This window comes from Mercenaria mercenaria, chromosome 1 (genome assembly GCF_021730395.1).
Source record: "Mercenaria mercenaria strain notata chromosome 1, MADL_Memer_1, whole genome shotgun sequence".
In the NCBI taxonomy this organism is placed as follows: domain Eukaryota; kingdom Metazoa; phylum Mollusca; class Bivalvia; order Venerida; family Veneridae; genus Mercenaria; species Mercenaria mercenaria.
The window spans coordinates 37,924,160-37,944,229 of NC_069361.1; the positions used below are offsets into that span (position 1 = coordinate 37,924,160).

At 37.8% G+C, this 20,070-nt stretch overlaps 1 protein-coding gene across 1 annotated transcript in view; it reads left to right on the top strand.

Annotated features, from left to right (window-relative positions):
- The window catches only part of LOC123541317 (N-alpha-acetyltransferase 40-like), a 33,537-nt gene extending 15,926 nt beyond the window's left edge, over positions 1-17,611 (top strand). The window contains exons 7-9 of the mRNA XM_053544738.1: positions 1,717-1,800; positions 9,559-9,636; positions 14,692-17,611. Coding sequence (XP_053400713.1) covers positions 1,717-1,800; positions 9,559-9,636; positions 14,692-14,872 — 343 coding nt within the window. The 3' untranslated portion in view covers positions 14,873-17,611. The remainder of the gene's footprint in view (positions 1-1,716; positions 1,801-9,558; positions 9,637-14,691) is intronic.
- Positions 17,612-20,070: the final 2,459 nt, after the last annotated feature.

The following is a 20,070-nucleotide window of genomic DNA, read 5'->3' on the forward strand; positions in this document are numbered from 1 at the left end:
CCGATTCATTGGAATTTCAACATAATACACATACATTTCTTTGAGTTCCAAAGACCTTCTGTAAATTTTGACCTGCCAATCTTCATTATTTAGTGTCTTGCAGAAGTCTATGCACTGCCTATGAAAAAAATTGCCAACTCACTTTCCCTTAGTAATGGACCTTTAATGATATCTAGGTCAAGTTCGAAACTGGGTCACTTGCGGTCAAAAACTAGGTCAGTAAGTCTAAAAAATAGAAAAACCTTGTGACCTCTCTAGAGGCCATATTTCTCAATTGATCTTCATGAAAATTGGTGAGAGTGTTCAGCTTGATGATATCTAGGTCATTTTCGAAACTGGGTTATGTGCGGTCAAAAACTAGGTCAGTAGGTCGAAAAATAGAAAAACCTTGTGACCTCCCTAGAGGCCGTATTCTTCATGAGATCTTCATGAAAATTTGTGAGAATGTTCATCTTGATGATATCTAGGTCAAGTTCAAAAGTGGGTCACGTGCCTTCAAAAACTAGGTCATTAGGTCAAATAATAGAAAGATGTTGTGACCTCTCTAGAGGTCATATTTTTCAATGGATCTTCATGAAAATTGGTCAGAATTTTTTATCTTGATGATATCTAGGTCACATGTGCTCAAAAACTAGGTCACTATGTCAAATAATAGAAATAATGACGTCATACTCAGTTCAACACTGGGTCATGTGGGGATAGGTGAGCGATTCTGGACCATTATGGACCTCTTGTTGATTTTGTGGGATTGAAATCATAATTTCCAGTCGTTAACTAAGAATTAATAAATCGTTAATACTTTTTTGTTCCAAAAATTTTTAATTTGATAACACAATATCACTGGATACGTCCCTAGTGATATTAAGACGAGTACCTGATTTAAAGTTTACTATCTTCGCAAATATTTTACTTTTATGGTGTTAACTTACTCGTGTTTATGAAGGGATACAATAGAAGTATGATATTTGATATCTGTGTGGTTCATTTCTTAAGTAATGACATAAAACATACACTGTGAGGTGAACTTTTAGATATGCAACTAGAGTAACCGATTTTCCGATTATATCCGATTAATCAAACCGGTTGGCTTGTCCGATTATGCCGATTAATCAGTTGGCAAATCTAACCGATTTGCCCATCACTAGTACTGTGTCACATTTGATATCCAAAGAGACAGGTGGGCTGATGAAAGGAATTTTATTGGTACTGGCAACTTGTCCTGGAGGGCGTGTATTGAAAATAAATTTCACACCCCAGGTTAATTTACGAAGAAACTAATAATGTAGATGACACAGGATGGGTGGGGTGGTGAGGTTGATGTAGATGACACAGGGTGGGTGGGGTGGTGAGGTTGATGTAGATGACATGATGTAGATGACACGGGATGGGTGGGGTGGTGAGGTTGATGTAGATGACACAGGGTGGGTGGGGTGGTGAGGTTGATGTAGATGACATGATGTAGATGACACGGGATGGGTGGGGTGGTGAGGTTGATGTAGATGACACGGGATGGGTGGGGTGGTGAGGTTGATGTAGATGACACGGGATGGGTGGGGTGGTGAGGTTGATGTAGATGACACAGGGTGGGTGCAGTGGTGAGGTTGATGTAGATGACACAGGGTGGGTGGGGTGATGAGGTTGATGTAGATGACATGGAATGAGGTTAGGTTTTCTTCTTTAGATGTATTTGATATAAATTGTCCAATTTTTTTCCAGCTATGAGATTCAGCTTACAGAACCATTCAGAAGAAAAGGCTTGGGAAAATTCCTCATGCAGATACTTGAACTTTTGGCTTATAAGTAAGTACAAAGTATCCCTCTTTGAACTTTTACCTGAAAGAATTATGTAATTTGCAAGTTTCGTGCATTTACTTTTTTAAGGAATTTGAGATTCAATTTAGTGTGTCTACACAAAGTATTTTTTTGTTGTTGTTGGAATATCATCTGTACTATTTTTGTGTAATTTTTACTCAAATAGTGAAATGCATTGAGTTTTGTTTGTATGTGCTTACAGTATTGGAAGTTGAAATCTATAAGGGAAGATGTGAAAAACAGCTTCATTATTTAATGACAGTTGTGATAAATTCTTTTTTTGAATATGAAAGCTAGACACTATTGAGAAATTTTGGGAAGAAAGATACGATTCATAAATATGCTTCATAACGTCCAAAGAAACATTGATACATGTTAGTTAGAGGACGGCCTCATTAGAGTGCCCGCTTTGAGTGTGGGAGTCCTTTGGTGTACTCCTTGGCCACATCATACCAAAGACATGAAAAATGGCGCTAATAGCTTCCTCGCTTACCTCTAAGCATTAAGAGGATAGTTTTAGGACTGGTTTGACCAGTGTTAGTATGATATGAGTGGGTGGCGTATGATATTCCATTATGCTCTCTGCTACAAGTAGACACCATCATTTATATGACTGAAAAATTGTTGAAAAGATGCTAAAGTGAAACATACATACCTTCTGGTAAGAAGCTGAAACTTTTGTGCCTTGAAGCATGAATATTAAATTGTCTGTGATGACAAATCACTGCGCAAATTTGAAGAGAATGCACTGTAGAGCCCTCGAAAGAGTGACTCCTTTTCATTCACAGTGTGGAACTGTGATTCTGAGACCTGTTGTAGGTGACAATTAATTCGGAAAGGATAGTTTGTGTACGTGTTTAACATCATGTCATGTTGCTGGCCTAGTTTGCATCTGAATACAGTTTATGACCCACCTATAAGACACAGACTTTTGGTTAAAGTACATGTGTTAGATAACCTTTTATTAGCTCGACTATTCGAAGAATAAGTAGAGCTGTCCTACTCACCACGGCGTCAGTGGCACACCTTGGTTAAGTTTTTCGTACCAGCCCACATTTGGACAGTCTTCTGAGATAAAGCTTTGAACTTTCAACACTTGTGTACCATCAACATGTCCAGTTTTAGGCAAGAGTACTTGACTCCATCAAGGATTTTGGCTGAATTATGGCCCCTTTTAACTTAAAATCTTAAAGTTTTTCATACCAGTTCACATTTTGTGTAAAGTGTTTGACATATGGCTTTGAAACTTTTGTCACTTGTTTATTATAACAGTCTCTATCTGTAGGCAAGAGTACATAACTCTGTCAACTATTTTGGCTGAATTATGGCCCTTTTTGGACTTGGAAATTGGTACAGTTTTTGTACAAGTCCATGTTTTGTCAAAACTATTTGACATGTGGCTTTGAAACTTTGAACAGTTGTTTATATCATTATGACTTCCATCTGTAGGCAAAAGTACATAACTCTGTGAACTACTTTTGCTGAGTTATGGCTCTTTTTGGACTTGGAAATTGTTTCAGTTCTCGTAAAAGTCCATGTTTTGTCTGTGGCTTTGAAACTTTCAACACTTGCTTATCATCATGATATCCATTTGTAGGCATGAGTACATAACTCTGTCAGGTATTTTGGCTGAATTATGGCCCTTTTTGGACTTGGAAATTGGTTCAGTTTTCGTACAAGTCAGCGTGTTGTTTTTGATATGTGGCTTTTGAAACTTTGAACAGTTGTTTATCGTCATGATTTCCATCTGTAGGCAAGAGTATGTAACTCTGTCAACTATTTTGGCTAAATTATGGCCCTTTTTGGACTTGGAAATCTGTTAAGTTTTTCATACCAGTCCACATTTTGTCTAACCTGTTTGTCATGTATGGCTTTGAAACTTTGAACACTTGTTTACCATCATAGTCTACATATTTAGGCAAGACTAAAGACTAGGACAAGGACTTTAGCTCAGTTATGGCCCATTTTTAACCAGGTTTTCATAGAAAACCAGTTACTAGATTGGGGTATGACGTCGGGCGGGCGGGTGTCAAACTTGGTTTCTGCACAATACCTTTAGTTTGGAACAAGCTATAGAAACCAAACTTGGCCTGTAAATAGATGGTAAGGAGACAAAGGTTGGGATTGCATTTGGAATCATTTGGGTCAAGGTCAAGGTCGCTGTTGCTAAAAATAGAAAAATTGGTTTCCGCACAATAACTTTAGTTTGCATTGATATATTGAAATTAAACTTGGCCTACAGGTAGCTTATAGAAAAACCAATTTTGGGATTGTATATGAGGTCATTGGGAAGTTCAAGGTCAGGATAACTTATTTAATCTTCACACTTAGAAAATTCCATGGTGGCGCAGTGGTCTAGAGCATTGGGCCAAAAGCTACTTTTTAGTCAGTGAGACGGAAGGGCGTCGGTTCAAATCCTTCCGAGATCCAAAAAAATTTTTCTCTTTTTTTTCTTTTTTTTTTTTGATAAAAAGGTCATAGTCAAGGTCACAGTTACTAAAAATAGATTTTTGTGATAAAAATAAAAAAAAATTTGTGTGTGATCATTAAAAAGGTGGTTTCCGCTTTATGATTTTAGTTTGGACTTACTTACTGCCACCAAACTTTGTGTACAGCAAGCTTGTCTGAAAAATTAGCTTTGAATGATATTTGGTGTGACTGTTACTAAAAATAGAAAAATGGCTTCCACTCAATATCTTTAGTTTAGGTACATTTATTGTCAGTATACTTGAAGTGTAGATAGCTTTTATCAAACACAAAAGGTTGGAAATGTATTTGAGGTCACTTGGATCAGGGTCAAGGTCATTGTAGCTAAAATAGAAAAATGGGGTCATATTTGAAATAAAAAATAGATTTTTGCATTGTGGAATGGAAGGGTGTCGGTTCAAATCTCACTGAGATCCAAAAAATTTCTGTTTCTTTTTTCGTTTCTTTTTTGGTGACAAAAAGGTCATTTTAATGCCATTGGGTAATTAAAAATAGAAAAATATGGTTATAGTTATAATAAAAAATATATGTATGCCGTGTTACCATATATTTGTGCACCTTAGTGGTTAATTACATGTTACTCCTTTATGAAATAGACGTAAACTTAACAGTTTTCTGTTTTCTGTAACAACTGCACTTCTATCTTTGTTTGAACAACAAAAAAACTGAAAGAATCCTACATGTTTATAAAAATAAACACATCTGTATTAGCCAACCTTGACACTCTGGATCGCTGAAACGCTTATCATCAGATTCGTGCCCCTTGGTTCCCAGCTTTCAACAAAAGTCTCTATGATCAGGAGAACCAGTTCTATACTTCACAACAAAAGTTTTTTCATACCACTATAGATTAATGTAAATTTCATGAAGTTTTGAAAGGCATTGTGGTAATAAATGCAAATAATTAAAAACTGCCCAACTACTTACAAAATTTTAAAGGCAAAGTTTTAAATCTGAACTATGAATATCAACATTTTTTTCTTACTTTTTTTTGTAGATTTATTTTACATTTTTGATATTTTGATGTAGTTTGACATTACTGCTGGTCAGTTTGGGTACAGGAACTCTGCCATATAATTTAATGTCAGAAATCTCAGATCATATAAAAATTTACTTTAAACCTCAATCCGTAATTGGATTTTAATTGGCATTTTGTATGATAATGCGTAGCGCAACTTTTCGGTGTAAGTATACGTTACAGGTAATTTTCCATGATCAGTATCACGTGACAGGAGTGTGTCAAGCATCTCCATGTTGTTGGAATGCAGAAGATTGTAAACTACGCAAATTTCAGGATTTATGGGCCATTTCAGACAGAATTGAACACATTAAAGGCTTGAGGTGTTAGGGTATTGTTGTAATAGGACTATTTTTAGCTCACCTGTCACTTTGTGACAAGGTGAGCTTTTGTGATCGCGCAGCGTCCATCGTCCGTGTTGCGTGCATAAACTTTTGCTTGTGACCACTCTAGAGGTCACATTTTTCATGGGATCTTTATGAAAATTGGTCAGAATGTTCACCTTGATGATATCTAGGTCAAGTTCGAAACTGGGTCACGTGGGATCAAAAACTAGGTCAGTAGGTCTAAAAATAGAAAAACCTTGTGACCTCTCTAGAGGCCATATTTCTCAACGGATCTTCATGGAAATTGGTCAGAATGTTCACCTTGATGATATCTAGGGCAAGTTCAAAACTGGGTCATGTGCGGTCAAAAACTAGGTCAGTAGGTCTGAAAATAGAAAAACTTTGTGACCTCTCTAGAGGCCATATTTTTCAAGGGATCTTTATGAAAATTAGTCAGAATGTTCACCTTGATGATATCTAGGTCAAGTTCCAAACTGGATCACGTGCGGTCAATAACTAGGTCAGTAGATCTAAAAATAGAAAAACCTTGTGACCTCTCTAGAGGCCATATTTTTCAAGAGATCTTCATGAAAATTGATCAGAATGTTCATCTTGATGATATCTAGATCAAGTTCGAAACTGGGTCAGGTGCGGTCAAAAACTAGGTCAGTAGGTCTAAAAATAGAAAAACCTTGTGACGTCTCTAGAGGCCATATTTTTCAATGGATCTTCATGAAAATTGGTGAGAGTGTTCAGCTTGATGATGTCTAGGTCAAATTCATAACTGGGTCACGTGCGGTCAAAAACTAGTTCAGTAGGTCTAAAAATAGAAAAACCTTGTGACCTCTCTAGAGGCCATATTTTTCATGAGATCTTCATGAAATTTGGTGAGAATGTTCATCTTGATGATATCTAGGTCAAGTTAAAAAGTGGGTCACATGCCTTCAAAAAGTAGGTCATTAGGTCAAATAATAGAAAAACCTTGTGACCTCTCTAGAGGTCATACTTTTCAATGGATCTTCATGAAAATTGGTCAGAATTTTTTATTTTGATGATATCTAGGTCACATATGCTCAAAAACTAGGTCACTTTGTCAAATAATAGAAATAACGACATCATACTCAGTTCAACACTGGGTCATGTGGGGATAGGTGAGCGATTCAGGACCATTATGGTCCTCTTGTTACATGTTTCTGTCGCATTTTGACTGTTAAAGTGACAAATAAAAAACTTATTTCGAAAGTTGATAGGTACTTGGACACGCGCAGTGGTCGCGAGAGGCGCCATTCCTTCCGTTTTTGGGGGCACGAATTTGATGATAAGGCACGATCAAGGGTAACTGGCCATATAATAGAATATGCCCGTTTTTTAGCCCACCATCATCAGATGTTGGGCTATTCAAATCCCTGCGTCCGTGGTCCGTCGTCCGTCCGTCATTCTGTCCGTCCGTCCTACCGTTAACAATTTCTCGTTATCTCCTTAGAAACTACCAGGGGGATTTTGACCAAACTTTGTCAGAATGATGTATTGGTACCCTAGTTGTGTCCCCCTGAAAATCAGACTGGTTCAACAATTTTTGAATGAGTTATGGCCCTTTGTTTATTTCTATAATTTACATAGATTTATATAGGGAAAAACTTTGAAAATCTTCTTGTCCAAAACCACAGAGCCTAGGGCTTTGATATTTGGTATCAAGCATCATCTAGTGGTCCTCTACCAGGATGATTCAAATTATTTCCCTGGGATCTAATATGGCCCCGCTCCGGGGGTCACAATGGTTTATATAGACTTATATATGGAAAAACTTTGAAAAACCTCTTGTTCAAAACCACAGGGCCTAGGGCTTTGATATTTTGTATGTGACATCATCTAGTGGTCTTCTACTAAGATTGTTCAAATTATCCCCGTAGGGTCAAATATGGCCCCGCCCCGGGGGTCACATGGTTTACATAGACTTATATAAGGAAAAACTTTGAAAATCTTCTGGTCCAAACCACAAAGCCTAGGGCTTTGGCATTTGTAATGTAGCATCATCTGGTGGTTCTCTACCAAGTTTGTTCAAATTATCCCCGTAGGGTCAAATATGCCCGGCCCTGGGGGTCACATGGTTTATACAGACTTGTATAGGGAAAAGCTTTTAAAATTTTCTTGTCAGTAACCTACAACATTCAGATTTGGACCACATGACTGTATGGTTTTGAGTGGCAAGATGAACCTTGACATGAGTTGACCTTGATTTTGACATAGTGATCTACTTTCACATTTCTGTAGCTACAGCCTTCAGATTTGGACCACATGCATAGTTTTGTGCACTGAAAAAAAACTTTGACCTTGACATTGACCTAGTGACCTACTTTCACATTTTTGAAGGTACAGGCTTCAAATTTGGACCACATGCATAGTTTCGTGTTCTGAAATGAAATTTGACCTTGATTTTGACCTAGTGACCTATTTTCACATTTCGGTAGCTACAGCCTTCAAATTTGGACCACATGCATAGTTTTATGTACCGAAACAAACCTTGACCTTTACATTGACCTAGTGACCTACTTTCACGTTTTTGAAGGTACAGGCTTCAAATTTGGACCACATGCATAGTTCTGTGTTCCAAAATAAAATTTGACCTTGATTTTGACCTAGTGACCTACTTTCACATTTCTCAAGCTACAGCCTTCAAATTTGGACAACTTGCATAGTTTTGTGTACCGAAATGAACTTTGACCTTAAGATTGACCTAGTGACCTACTTTCACATTTCTGTAGCTACAGGCTTCAAATTTAGACCACATGCATAGGATTGTGTACCGAAACAAACTTTGACCTTGACATTGACCTAGTGACCTACTTTCACATTTTTGAAGGTACAGGCTTTAAATTTGGACCACATGCATAGATTTGTGTTCTGAAGTGTAATTTGACCTTGATTTTGGCCTAGTGAACTACTTTCACATTTCTCAAGGTACAGCCTTCAAATTTGGACCACTTGCATAGTTATGTGTACCGAAATAAACTTTGACCTTAAAATTGACCTAGTGACCTACTTTCACATTTCTCAAACTACAGCCTTCAAACTTGATGCACATGTATAGTTTTGTGTACAAAGAACTTTGTCCTTGAAAATTGATCTAGTGACCTACTTTCACATTTCTCAAGCTACAGTTTTCGAATTTGGACCACATGCACAGTGTTGTGTACGGAAATGAATTTTGACTTTCAGCTAGTCATTAAGTCTTGAAATTTGGAACACTCAAAAATGGCACATTGGTGGGCACCAAGATCACTCTGTGATCTCTTGTTTAAAGAACCTGTTGGCGTGAGATCCATAATTTTGCTTCAAAACGCCACATCATATCAAATACATGAAAAATGGCGCTAATAGCTTCCTCGCTTACCTCTAAGCATTAAGAGGATAGGTTTAGGACTGGTTTGCCCAGTGTTAGTATAATGTGAGTGGGTGGCGTATGATATTCCAGTGTAGCAACACTATAAACTTCAGCATTATGCTCTCTGCTACAAGTAGACACCATCATTTATATGACTGAAAAATTGTTGAAACGATGCTAAACTCAAACACGTACATACCTGTTGGTAAGAAGCTGAAACTTTTGTGCCTTGGAGCATGAATATTTACATGTCTGTGATGACAAATCACTGCGCAAATTTGAAGTGATGGCAGTGTAGAGCCCTCGAATGAGTGACTCCTTGCATTCACAATGTGGAACTGTGATTCTGAGACCTATTGTAGTTGTCAGTTAACACTGTAAGGATAGGTTATGTATGTATGTACCAACTTATCATGTTGCTGACTTAGTTTCTCACCTGTTAGACTCAGACTTTTAATAAAAAAAACATGTGTTAGATAACCTTTTATTTCTGAAGATGTTATGTTTGTAGAAACCATTTTATTTCTTTCTAGAACTGAGATGGGTAAAGTGATGTTGACAGTGTTTAAATCAAATGATTCAGCTGTAACCTTCTTCATGGAAGCTCTCAAGTAAGTTGCTTAGCCCTTATCATGCTGGACACCATTTATTCTGCCTTAGTGACCAGTGCAGATCATGATCAGCCTGCACATCCATGCAGTCTGATCATGATCTGCACTGTTTGCCATTCAGACAGTATCTTTTTGGTAAGCGCCCCTTTTAACAGGTAATGGTACTGTCCAAATTGAAAGATGGACAAGTTCATCATAGAAATTTAACAGGGTAAGGGTTAGTTAAGAAATGAATCACATGTGAAATACATGCTTGTGTTTAAAAGTGGGTAGTGACAGAAGATGTGCACTTGTAGGATATGTACTGCAAATGTATTACCCAAAATGGAAATACCCATAATAGCTCTTTGTATCCTTTATTTAGTAAAAGTTTTGTTTTCTCTCTCATTTACTCTTTCTCATTTACATTGTTTTAATGTAGTCGACCAGTAATGACAATTGGCAAGTTAGGTATTCCCAGTACCTGATTTCTGTATTCTCTTATCTTTATTGAGCCTTCCACCATTAGCTCAATAGGGAAAGCGCAGATCTACAAATTGCATGGTTGTAAGTTCAATCCCTGGCAGGGTTTATGTTCTCCGTGACAATTTGATAAAAGACATTGTGTCTGATATTGTTCATCCTCCGATTCATGTGGGGATGTTAACAGTTACTTCCAGTGAACAGGCTTGTACTGGTACAGAATCCAGGAACACTGGTCAGGTAAACTGCCCGCTGTTACATAATTGAAATACTGTTGAAAAACGGCGTTAAATGTGAAACAAACAAAACTGATCTTCATTGAAAGCTGTAACCATGTGCACGTTGAACTACATCTACGTCCTAAGAATGCAGAATTGCCTAAGGAGTATATCTCACCACACTGAAGTTGTACAGTGTCATTATGAGTCCACTAGTTCATGTTATCTGGTGTTTCATACATTTTTCGCTCGTCTGATTTTTGAAAAAAATCTACGAGGTATTGTCTTCACTTTATCGTCTGCATCGCCATTGGTTTAAATTTTTGTTTTGGTCCACCTTCTCACAAAAGCTGTAAGAGCTACAGCTTAGAACTTTTGCACACTTGTTTATCATCATTAGGGGACTATGTAGGTCAAGAACCATAACTCATTTTGTCAGAATTATGGCCCTTTTTAGCTCACCTGTCACAAAGTGACAAGGTGAGCTTTTGTGATCGCGCGGTGTCCGTCGTCCGTCCGTGCGTGCGTCCGTCCGTAAACTTTTGCTTGTGACCACTCTAGAGGTCACATTTTTCATGGGATCTTTATGAAAATTGGTCAGAATGTTCATCTTGATGATATCTAGGTCAAGTTGGAAACTGGGTCACGTGCTGTCAAAAACTAGGTCAGTAGGTCTAAAAATAGAAAAACCTTGTGACCTCTCTAGAGGCCATATATTTCACAAGATCTTCATGAAAATTGCTCAGAATGTTCACCTTGATGATATCTAGGTCAAGTTTGAAACTGGGTCACGTGCCTTAAAAAACTAGGTCAGTAGGTCTAAAAATAGAAAAACCTTGTGACCTCTCTAGAGGCCATATATTTCACAAGATCTTCATGAAAATTGGTCAGAACATTCACCTTGATGATATCTAGGTCAAGTTCGAAACTGGATCACGTGCCATAAAAAACTAGGTCAGTAGGTTTAAAAATAGAAAAACCTTGTGACCTCTCTAGAGGCCATTTTTTTCATGGGATCTTCATGAAAATTGATCAGAACATTCACCATGATGATATGTAGATCAAGTTCGAAACTGGGTCACGTGCCGTCAAAAACTAGGTCAGTAGGTCAAATAATAGAAAAACCTTGTGACCTCTCTAAAGGCCATATTTTTCATGGGATCTGTATGAAAGTTGGTCTGAATGTTCATCTTGATGATATCTAGGTCAAGTTTGAAACTGGGTCACGTCCGGTCAAAAACTAGGTCAGTAGGTCTAAAAATAGAAAAAGTTTGTGACCTCTCTAGAGGCCATATATTTCATGAGATCTTCATGAAAATCGGTCAGAATGTTCACCTTGATGATATCTAGGTCAAGTTCGAAAGTGGGTCACGTGCCTTCAAAAACTAGGTCAGTAGGTCAAATAATAGAAAAACCTTGTGACCTCTCTAGAGGCCATATTTTTCATGGGATCTGTATGAAAGTTGGCCCTGAATGTTCGTCTTGATGATATCTAGGTCAAGTTCGAAAGTGGGTCACGTGCCATCAAAAACTAGGTCAGTAGGTCAGATAATGGAAAAACTTTGTGACCTCTCTAAAGGCCATATTTTTCATGGGATCTGTATGAAAATTGGTCTGAATGTTCTTCTTGATGATATCTAGGTCAAGTTCGAAACAGGGTCATGTGGCGGTCAAAAACTAGGTCAGTAGGTCTAAAAATAGGAAAACCTTGTGACCCCCTCTAGAGGCCATACTTGTGAATGGATCTGCATAAAAATTGGTCAGAATGTTCACCTTGATGATATCTAGATCAAGTTTGAAACTGGGTCACGTGCCTTAAAAAACTAGGTCAGTAGGTCAAATAATAAAAAAACCTTGTGACCTCTCTAGAGGCCATACTTTTCATGGGATCTGTATGAAAGTTGGTCTGAATGTTCATCTGATGATATCTAGGTCAAGTTTGAAACTGGGTCAACTGCGGTCAAAAACTAAGTCAGTAGGTCTAAAATTATTAAAATCTTTGACCTCTCTAGAGGCCATATTTTTCAATGGATCTTCATGAAAATTGATCTGAATGTTCACCTTGATGAATCTAGGTCAAGTTTCGAAACTGGGTCATGTGCGGTCAAAAACTAGGCCAGTATGTATAAAGATAGAAAAACATTGTGACCTCTCTAGAGGCCATGTTTTCATGAGATCTTCATGAAAATAGTGAGAATGTTCACCTTGATGAGATCTAGTTAAAGGTCAAAACAGGGTCACGTACCTTCGAAAACTAGGTCAATAGGTCAAATAATAGAAAAACCTTGTGACCTCTCTAGAGACCATATTTTTCAATGGATCTTCATGAAAATTGGTCAGAATTTTTATCTTGATAATATCTAGGTCAAGTTCAAAACTGGGTCACATGAGCTGAAAAACTAGGTCACTATGTCAAATAATAGAAAAAACGACGTCATACTCAAAACTGGGTCATGTGGGAAGAGGTGAGCGATTCAGGACCATCATGGTCCTCTTGTTATACTTAGAAAATTTGAGTTTCTTGGTTAAAATGTTTGTTGAGGTCCGTCTTTTCTCAAAAACTAAGGGCTAAAGATTTGAAACTTTGCACACTTATTTATCATCATTAGGGGATCCTGTAGGCCAAGAACCATAACCATGATATAGATTTTGTCAGAACTATGGCCCTTTTTGTACTTAGAAAATCTGAACTTTAATTCTTTTCTTACATATTGTCTAGCACTTGAAGGCGAGCGATGGCACCCGAAGGCAGTGTTCAAGTCTGAAGTCTCTAAAAGGATGATATCATCCATTAAATGAAACATTAAATGTTATTGTATCATGCCACAGTGCACACTGTACATGAACTTTGTCCAACTGTGACCCTAAGAATGTTCTACATAGTGAATGAACAAGATTTTGTTTGTTTTTGATATTTCCTTATATTGTTTAAAACTGTAAATCAGAACAAAAAAGTTAGATAAACTTATTATACCGTGCTAGGATATGAAATATGGTTGGGCTATATTGGAGTCGTGCACACCGGTCAGTCTGGAGGCATATCTCCAAAATGGTTTGATGGATTTTCAAAAAAGTACACATGTCATGTTTACTGTCGTAAGAGGAAATAAACACATGACAGAGGGCAAGGGCAAGGTCACACTTGGAGGTCAAATAGCATTTTTTTTGTTCGCTCAATATCTTCATATATCTAGCATCAGTTGCTAGTCTCATCAAGATAATGTGCAGAGCACAAAAGCAAGGTCACTAGGTCCAGTGTCCAGGCCACACTTGGGAGGCTTAAGGTCAAGTAGCTTTATTTTATGTCTGCTCCATATCCTCTTAAATGTTAGAAGGAATTACATTAAACCAGCATTAGTTGTTACTCTCATCACGACTATGTGTAGAGTATATATCCTAAGTTTCAGGTTTCACCTGGCAGTCAAATAGCTTCATTTCATGTCCAACCCGTATCTTGGCTGTGGGGACGATATTCATCAAGCTAGCATGGATTGTTGACCTTATCAAGAGCTTGATCCAGGTCACTAGGACCAAGGTAGGGGTGAAATAGCTAGAGGGGTACATTGTTTTGCAGATGTCGGTCTATCGGTTTCCGGATGATAACTCAAGAACGCTTGGGTCTGGGATCATGAAAGTTGGTAGGGAGGTTGGTCATGACCAGCAGATGACCCCTATTGATTTTGAGGTCAGTAGGTCAAAGGTCAAGGTCACAGTGACCCGAAACAGTTAAATGGTTTCCAGATGATAACATGAGAATGCTTGGGCCTAGGATCATGAAAGTTGATAGGGAGGTTGGTCATGACCAACAGATGTCCCCTATTGATTTTGAGGACAGTAGGTAAAAGGTCAAGGTCACAGTGACCCGAAACAGTTAAATAGTTTCCAGATGATAACATGAGAACGCTTGGGCCTAGGATCATGAAAGTTGATAGGGAGGTTGGGCATGACCAGCAGATGTCCCCTATTGATTTTGAGGTCAGTACATCAAAGGTCAAGGTCACAGTGACCCAGAACAGTTAAACAGTTTCCAGATGATAACTCAAGAACGCTTGGGCCTAGGATCATGAAAGTTGATAGGGAGGATTGTCATGACCAGCAGATGATCCCTATTGATTTTGATGTCAGTTGGTCAGAGGTCAAGGTCACAGTGACTCGGAACAGTTAAACCATTTCCGGACGATATTAAACTCGAGAACTCTTTGGCCTAGGATCACGAAACTTAATAGGGAGGTTGATCATGACCAGCAGATGACCCCTATTGATTTTGAGGTCAGTAGGTCAAATGAATGCATCAAGGGGGGCATTTTGTGTTCTAGGAGCTCTTGTTACACTTCTTTCGATGGCTTTCAATAAAGAAATTTTTTCGGCATTTCAGGTACGAAATTGACGACATATCGCCTGAGGATGGAATGTACGAGGAGGAAGCACGATACTGGATCCTTAGCAAGGCAATAAAGCGAAAAACACCGGCACAGAAACCAGTAGCGAAAGCCCATGGAGTAGAATCTAAAATGAATGGACACATGCATGCTCACACAAATGGCTGTTGCCATTGATACCTTGTATCGGACTAGACCAGTGAAATTAATGCATATTGTAAATTCATTTCATGTGTTAGGGCAGATATGGTGTAATGTTATAATTTTCTGTGACTTGAAAACAAGGAGGAAAGAAAATAGTCGAGTTATGCATAAAATATTTATGGCGACCATTTTGACTGTCCAGTTTAAAAAGTTCAGTTACCCTTCTATTTGTACAGTGATGACAAAACACGTTTTAGTATCAAATGGTGTGTGCATTGTTGTCTTTATGACACACCAGATAAAACTGTTTCACACTCTGCACTTGGAGTCTGCACTTGGTTGCCACATAACCTATAATTGTGTCAATTTGACCTTAAATCCAACCAAAAAAATCACAGCACTTGAATGATATCATAAAGACTCTGTAAATTTTTTATCGATAATCTTTAAGGATATGCCATGTTCTCAGTGTTATGGCTTGAGACATTAATGTGAGGTTACGTGCACTGCTTTAACCCATACCATGCTAAATTTCTATTATGGACTGGTCCATCTTCCAATTTGGGCAGTACCATTTATCATTTGAAGGGGTGTTTACTAAAAATTTACTGACTGAATAGCGAACAGTGTAGACCATGATCAGACTGCACGGATGTGCAGGCTGATCTTGGTCTGCACTGGTCGCAAAGGCAAAACCAATCGCCGCTAGCAGGCTAAGAGTTAAGTATGTGGAAAGTAAAATGTTTTATGAATATAACTCTAAATAATTACTACAACCTCTACACAACCTTGGCAATATAGACATTCTAAGGAGTTACAACACAATATTTACATTTACTATATTATTTGTATAGAAAGAAAAAAAAAACGTTTATTTTCATGTAAACAACATAGGTGTAATAATGCCATGGGTGGATTTCATGCACCATCAGAAGTCATTCACAAAAAAAGCATTAGCAAAGTGGCACATTAGGGAAATCAAAATTGGACACCAAAAATTTAAACATTTTGACAAATCATTAAAGAATCCCTAGCGTGATTCATGGTTTGCAAATAGTCCCAGTGTTGTTAATACCTACTAAACACACAGAAATAACATTTAATTCTTAATTAAAAACTTAGTGTTTTTAGCTCACCTGTCACGAAGTGACAAGGTGAGCTATTGTGTCCGCTTGATGTCCGTCGTGCGTTGTCCGTCAACAATTTCTAAAAAAAGTCTTCTCCTTGAAAACCACTGGGCAGAATTACACCAAACTTAACAGGTATGATCCTTGGGTGGCCCCCTTTCAAAGTTGTTCAAAGAATTGAATTCCATGCAGAACTTTGATTGCCATGGCAACCGAAAGGAAAAACTTTAAAAATCTTGTCCAAAACCACAGGGCCTAGGGCTTTGATATCTGGTGTGAAGCATCATCTAGTGGTCCTCTACCAAAATTGTTCAAGTTATCCCCCTAGGGTCAAATATGGCCCCGCCCCGGGGGTCATATGGTTTATATAGACTTATATAGGGAAAACTTTAAAAATCTTGTCCAAAACCACATGGCCTAGGGCTTTGATATTTGGTATGTAGCATCATCTAGTGGTCCTCTACCAAAATTGTTCAAATTATCCCCCTAGGGTCAAATATGGCCCCGCCCCAGGGGTCCCAAGTTTTACATAGACTTATAGAGGAAAAAAAGTTTTAAAAAAGTTGTCTGAAACCACAACACTTAGACCTTTGATATTTGGTTTGTAGCATTGTCTTATGGTCCTCAACCAAAATTGTTCAAATTGTACCCCTTGGGTGAAAAGAGGCCCTGCCCTGGGGGTCCCAAGTTTTATATAGACTAACATAGGAGAAAGCTTTAAAAGTCTTCTTGACTGAAACCATACGACATAGGCTTTTGATATTTGGTATGATGCATTGTCTAGTAGTCCTCTAAAACTGTTCAAATTATGCCCCTGGGGTTAAAAGAGGCCCCGCCCTGGGGTCACTTAGTTATTATGTGAGTTATATAGGAAAAATACTTAAAAAACCATCTGATCCTGTTTCCAAGACTGTTTAATTATAATTACCTGATGACCCCAAGTAAAATGATGTCACTTGACTGTGACCTTGACCTACTGACCTATTTGTTTTTTAAGATACAGCCTTGAAATTTTGATGACATACATTTTTGCATACAAATCGTAAAACTGAATTTCATTGACTATGAATGTGACCTACTGACTTTCTTAATAATTTATCATCAGTTTTACATTTGAAACATGTAGCTCATATTACTCAGGTGAGCGATCCAGGGTCATCATGACCCTCTTGTTTAAGTTTGATACTGGGGTCATTGCCTTATCAAGTTCACAACCAATGTCTCCGGGCCAGTATTCACAATGGTTTCGAGTTTCAAATTTAAACTTAAAATCACAAGTTTTTAATGTGTTGGAACTGCCATCTTTCTGTCTATACTTTTTGAATTTTGTACATGTTACATTTGACTAAGAACATATACCAACCATAGAAATTAACCTAAAATTAGTATAAACCGACCCAAAGAAATGGTTGTGAACTTGTAAAGGCAATTGTACTCTGTTAGGCTGTTTAGAGAAATATGTCCATGTGTACCCAGTTGTCCCCCACCTCTTATTGAGAAGGTATCTTGCAATTAAAAGTCTAAGTAACAAAAATACTACAGCATTTATTGAAATGTTCATACTTAATGTGCTTAAAATATTCATATTTTCGTGCAATGTACAAATAATCGATGAATTTTTACAAGAAATAAATTCGAGTAACAATTTTTTGTTTGTTTTACTGTTAAACCATTTTAAAACTACCAGTATGGGAACTTGATGGTTAAAAGAAGGGTTGGTAAATGTATCTAGTGTTTGAGATGTGCTGTGAACTTTATTTAATAGATTGTTCAAAGGTAGACAGTTTTTGCATTTTTCATCTGTATCTTTTTGAAATAGTAACTTGCACCGAGTTGGTCTATGGTGAGTGTTTGTATTCTTCCTGCAAGTGTAAAATTCAACTTAGTATGACAAGAGTTATTGCCCTTGACGAGTCTACATTATATAAAAATATTTGTATTAACTGTAGCATGGTCTCCAGCAGATCTACGTCTTGTGGCATACAGACTCGGTCCATATGATTACTTGGGGGCCATTACAGTTTAAAATAGAAAAAAAAACCCAGCTTGTGAATCGCTTAACATGGCCCATCTTTGTAAAGTCTTCTCCAAATTCTATACAAATAAGGGCGCATGCCCCCTTTTAGGGAACGCTAGAGCTTTAAATAGAAAATGGGGGGGGGGGGGCCTCCACGGCCGAGTGGTTAAGGTCCCTGACTTCAAATCGCCTCTCGCCGATGTTGGTTCAGCCTCGCTCGGGGCATTACATTCTTCATGTAAAGGAGCCATCCAGCCGGCTTACGGAAGGTCAGTGGTTCTACCCAGTTGCTCGCTCTTTATGAAATAATGTATGGAGGCACCTGGGGTCTTCCTCCATCATAAAAAAATGGAAAGTCACCGTATGACCTATAATTGTGTCGATGTGACGTTAAACCAAACAAAAAGAGAAAGAAATATAAAAAAACTTTAAATGGCTCTCATGAACTGCTTAATGGATCTTCATCAGGCTTGGTCTGTAGCATCAATATAAGGTCCTCTCATTTTTTAGCTCGCTTGTCGCGTAGTGACAGGGTGAGCTTTTGTGATCGTCCGTCCGTCATCCGTTCACAGTTTTCTTGTGAACACGGTAGAGAACATATTTTGTGTTTGATTTTTATCAAACTTGCACACGACTTGTATGGGCATAATATCTTGGTTCCTTTCGAAAACTGGCCAGATCCCATCATGGGTTCCAGAGTTATGGCCCCTTAAAGGTCCAAAATTTGCCATTTTTAGCTTGTGAACACGATAGAAACCACATTTTGCGATCAACTTTAATAAAACTTGCACACAACTTGTATGAGTATAATATCTCGGTTCTTTTCGACAACTGGCCAGATCCCGTCATGGGTTTTAGAGTTATTCCCAAAATTTGCTATTTTTGGCTTGTGAACATGATAGAGACAACATTTTGCAATCGCAGGGTGCATGTACCACGTGACTTTTTCGCTAATCTGGGGTGCCAAAAACATGGCGGATTCCTCGATAAAGGTAACATTTTCTTAAATATCTTTTCACCAACTTGTTCAAATAAAAAGAAACATGGATGAGTGCCGTCTCATATGAAAACCCAACACTCGGCTACAAGTTTTTTGTTTCAAAGTCCGCTCGTTTTCTCTTAAAGTGCAACCGCGCATCTGAAGTGAACAAATTTGATGATGTTAAGACGGGGGACATTTCGCAAATTCTATAGATAAACCCTTTAAAAGGCCATAAAAGACTACTTTGCGACACGGATATTTGTACGAGTGTTGTCTTGACGTATACACTTTAAGAAATTACAAATTAAGAGCCTTCAATAGCTCCGAGTCCAGATTTATCAAATTGCTAAACAGGGGTCCGTTTTTCTTGATGCTAAGACGGGGGCGTGATTAAAAGATGTGTTACTGGAAGTCTTGTATTTCATTAACCTGCTTCATTTAAGTTTTTTTCCATGTTTATACTGCTTACTTTAAGAAAAATCTAGCTATATGTCTGGTAAATTTCAAATTGTTATGACAAATGAAAGCTTTTGCCGACTGTAAACTGTAAAATTTTACCTAAAGTGAACTACTTAGTACTTAATTTGACTGATTAATTGAAAATGCATCAACTTTCACTTTATGTACTACATTTCTAACGCGATTAAAGTATCATGTCTAGATAATTTTATAGTAACCTTTGTAAAGAATACTGTTAAGTTTTTGAAAAAGCATCAGTTATATATGAATTCTGTTTCAGCCGAGTTAACTTTAATTTTTTTTAGGCTGAATAAAATACATCTGCGCATCTGACATTAGCGATAGTAAGTTGCCAAATGAAATCGAAATGTATATGTTATTTCCAGATATCTTATTTAAGACATTTTGTTCAGAATGTCCTTTTTGGTTTTAAAAATATGAATTATTATTATCATTGTAGTACTAAAGCGCATTTACATTTCAGACATTTGTGTGCCAGGAATGCGGAAGGGCTTATAATTCCAAAAAAAGCCTTCTGCGCCACGAAAGAGGCCACAGAAATCTTGGACCTTACATGTATAACTGCGGCGAGCGGTCTTTTCCGGTGAGACTAATAACATTATTATATTACGATCTCACATTGGCA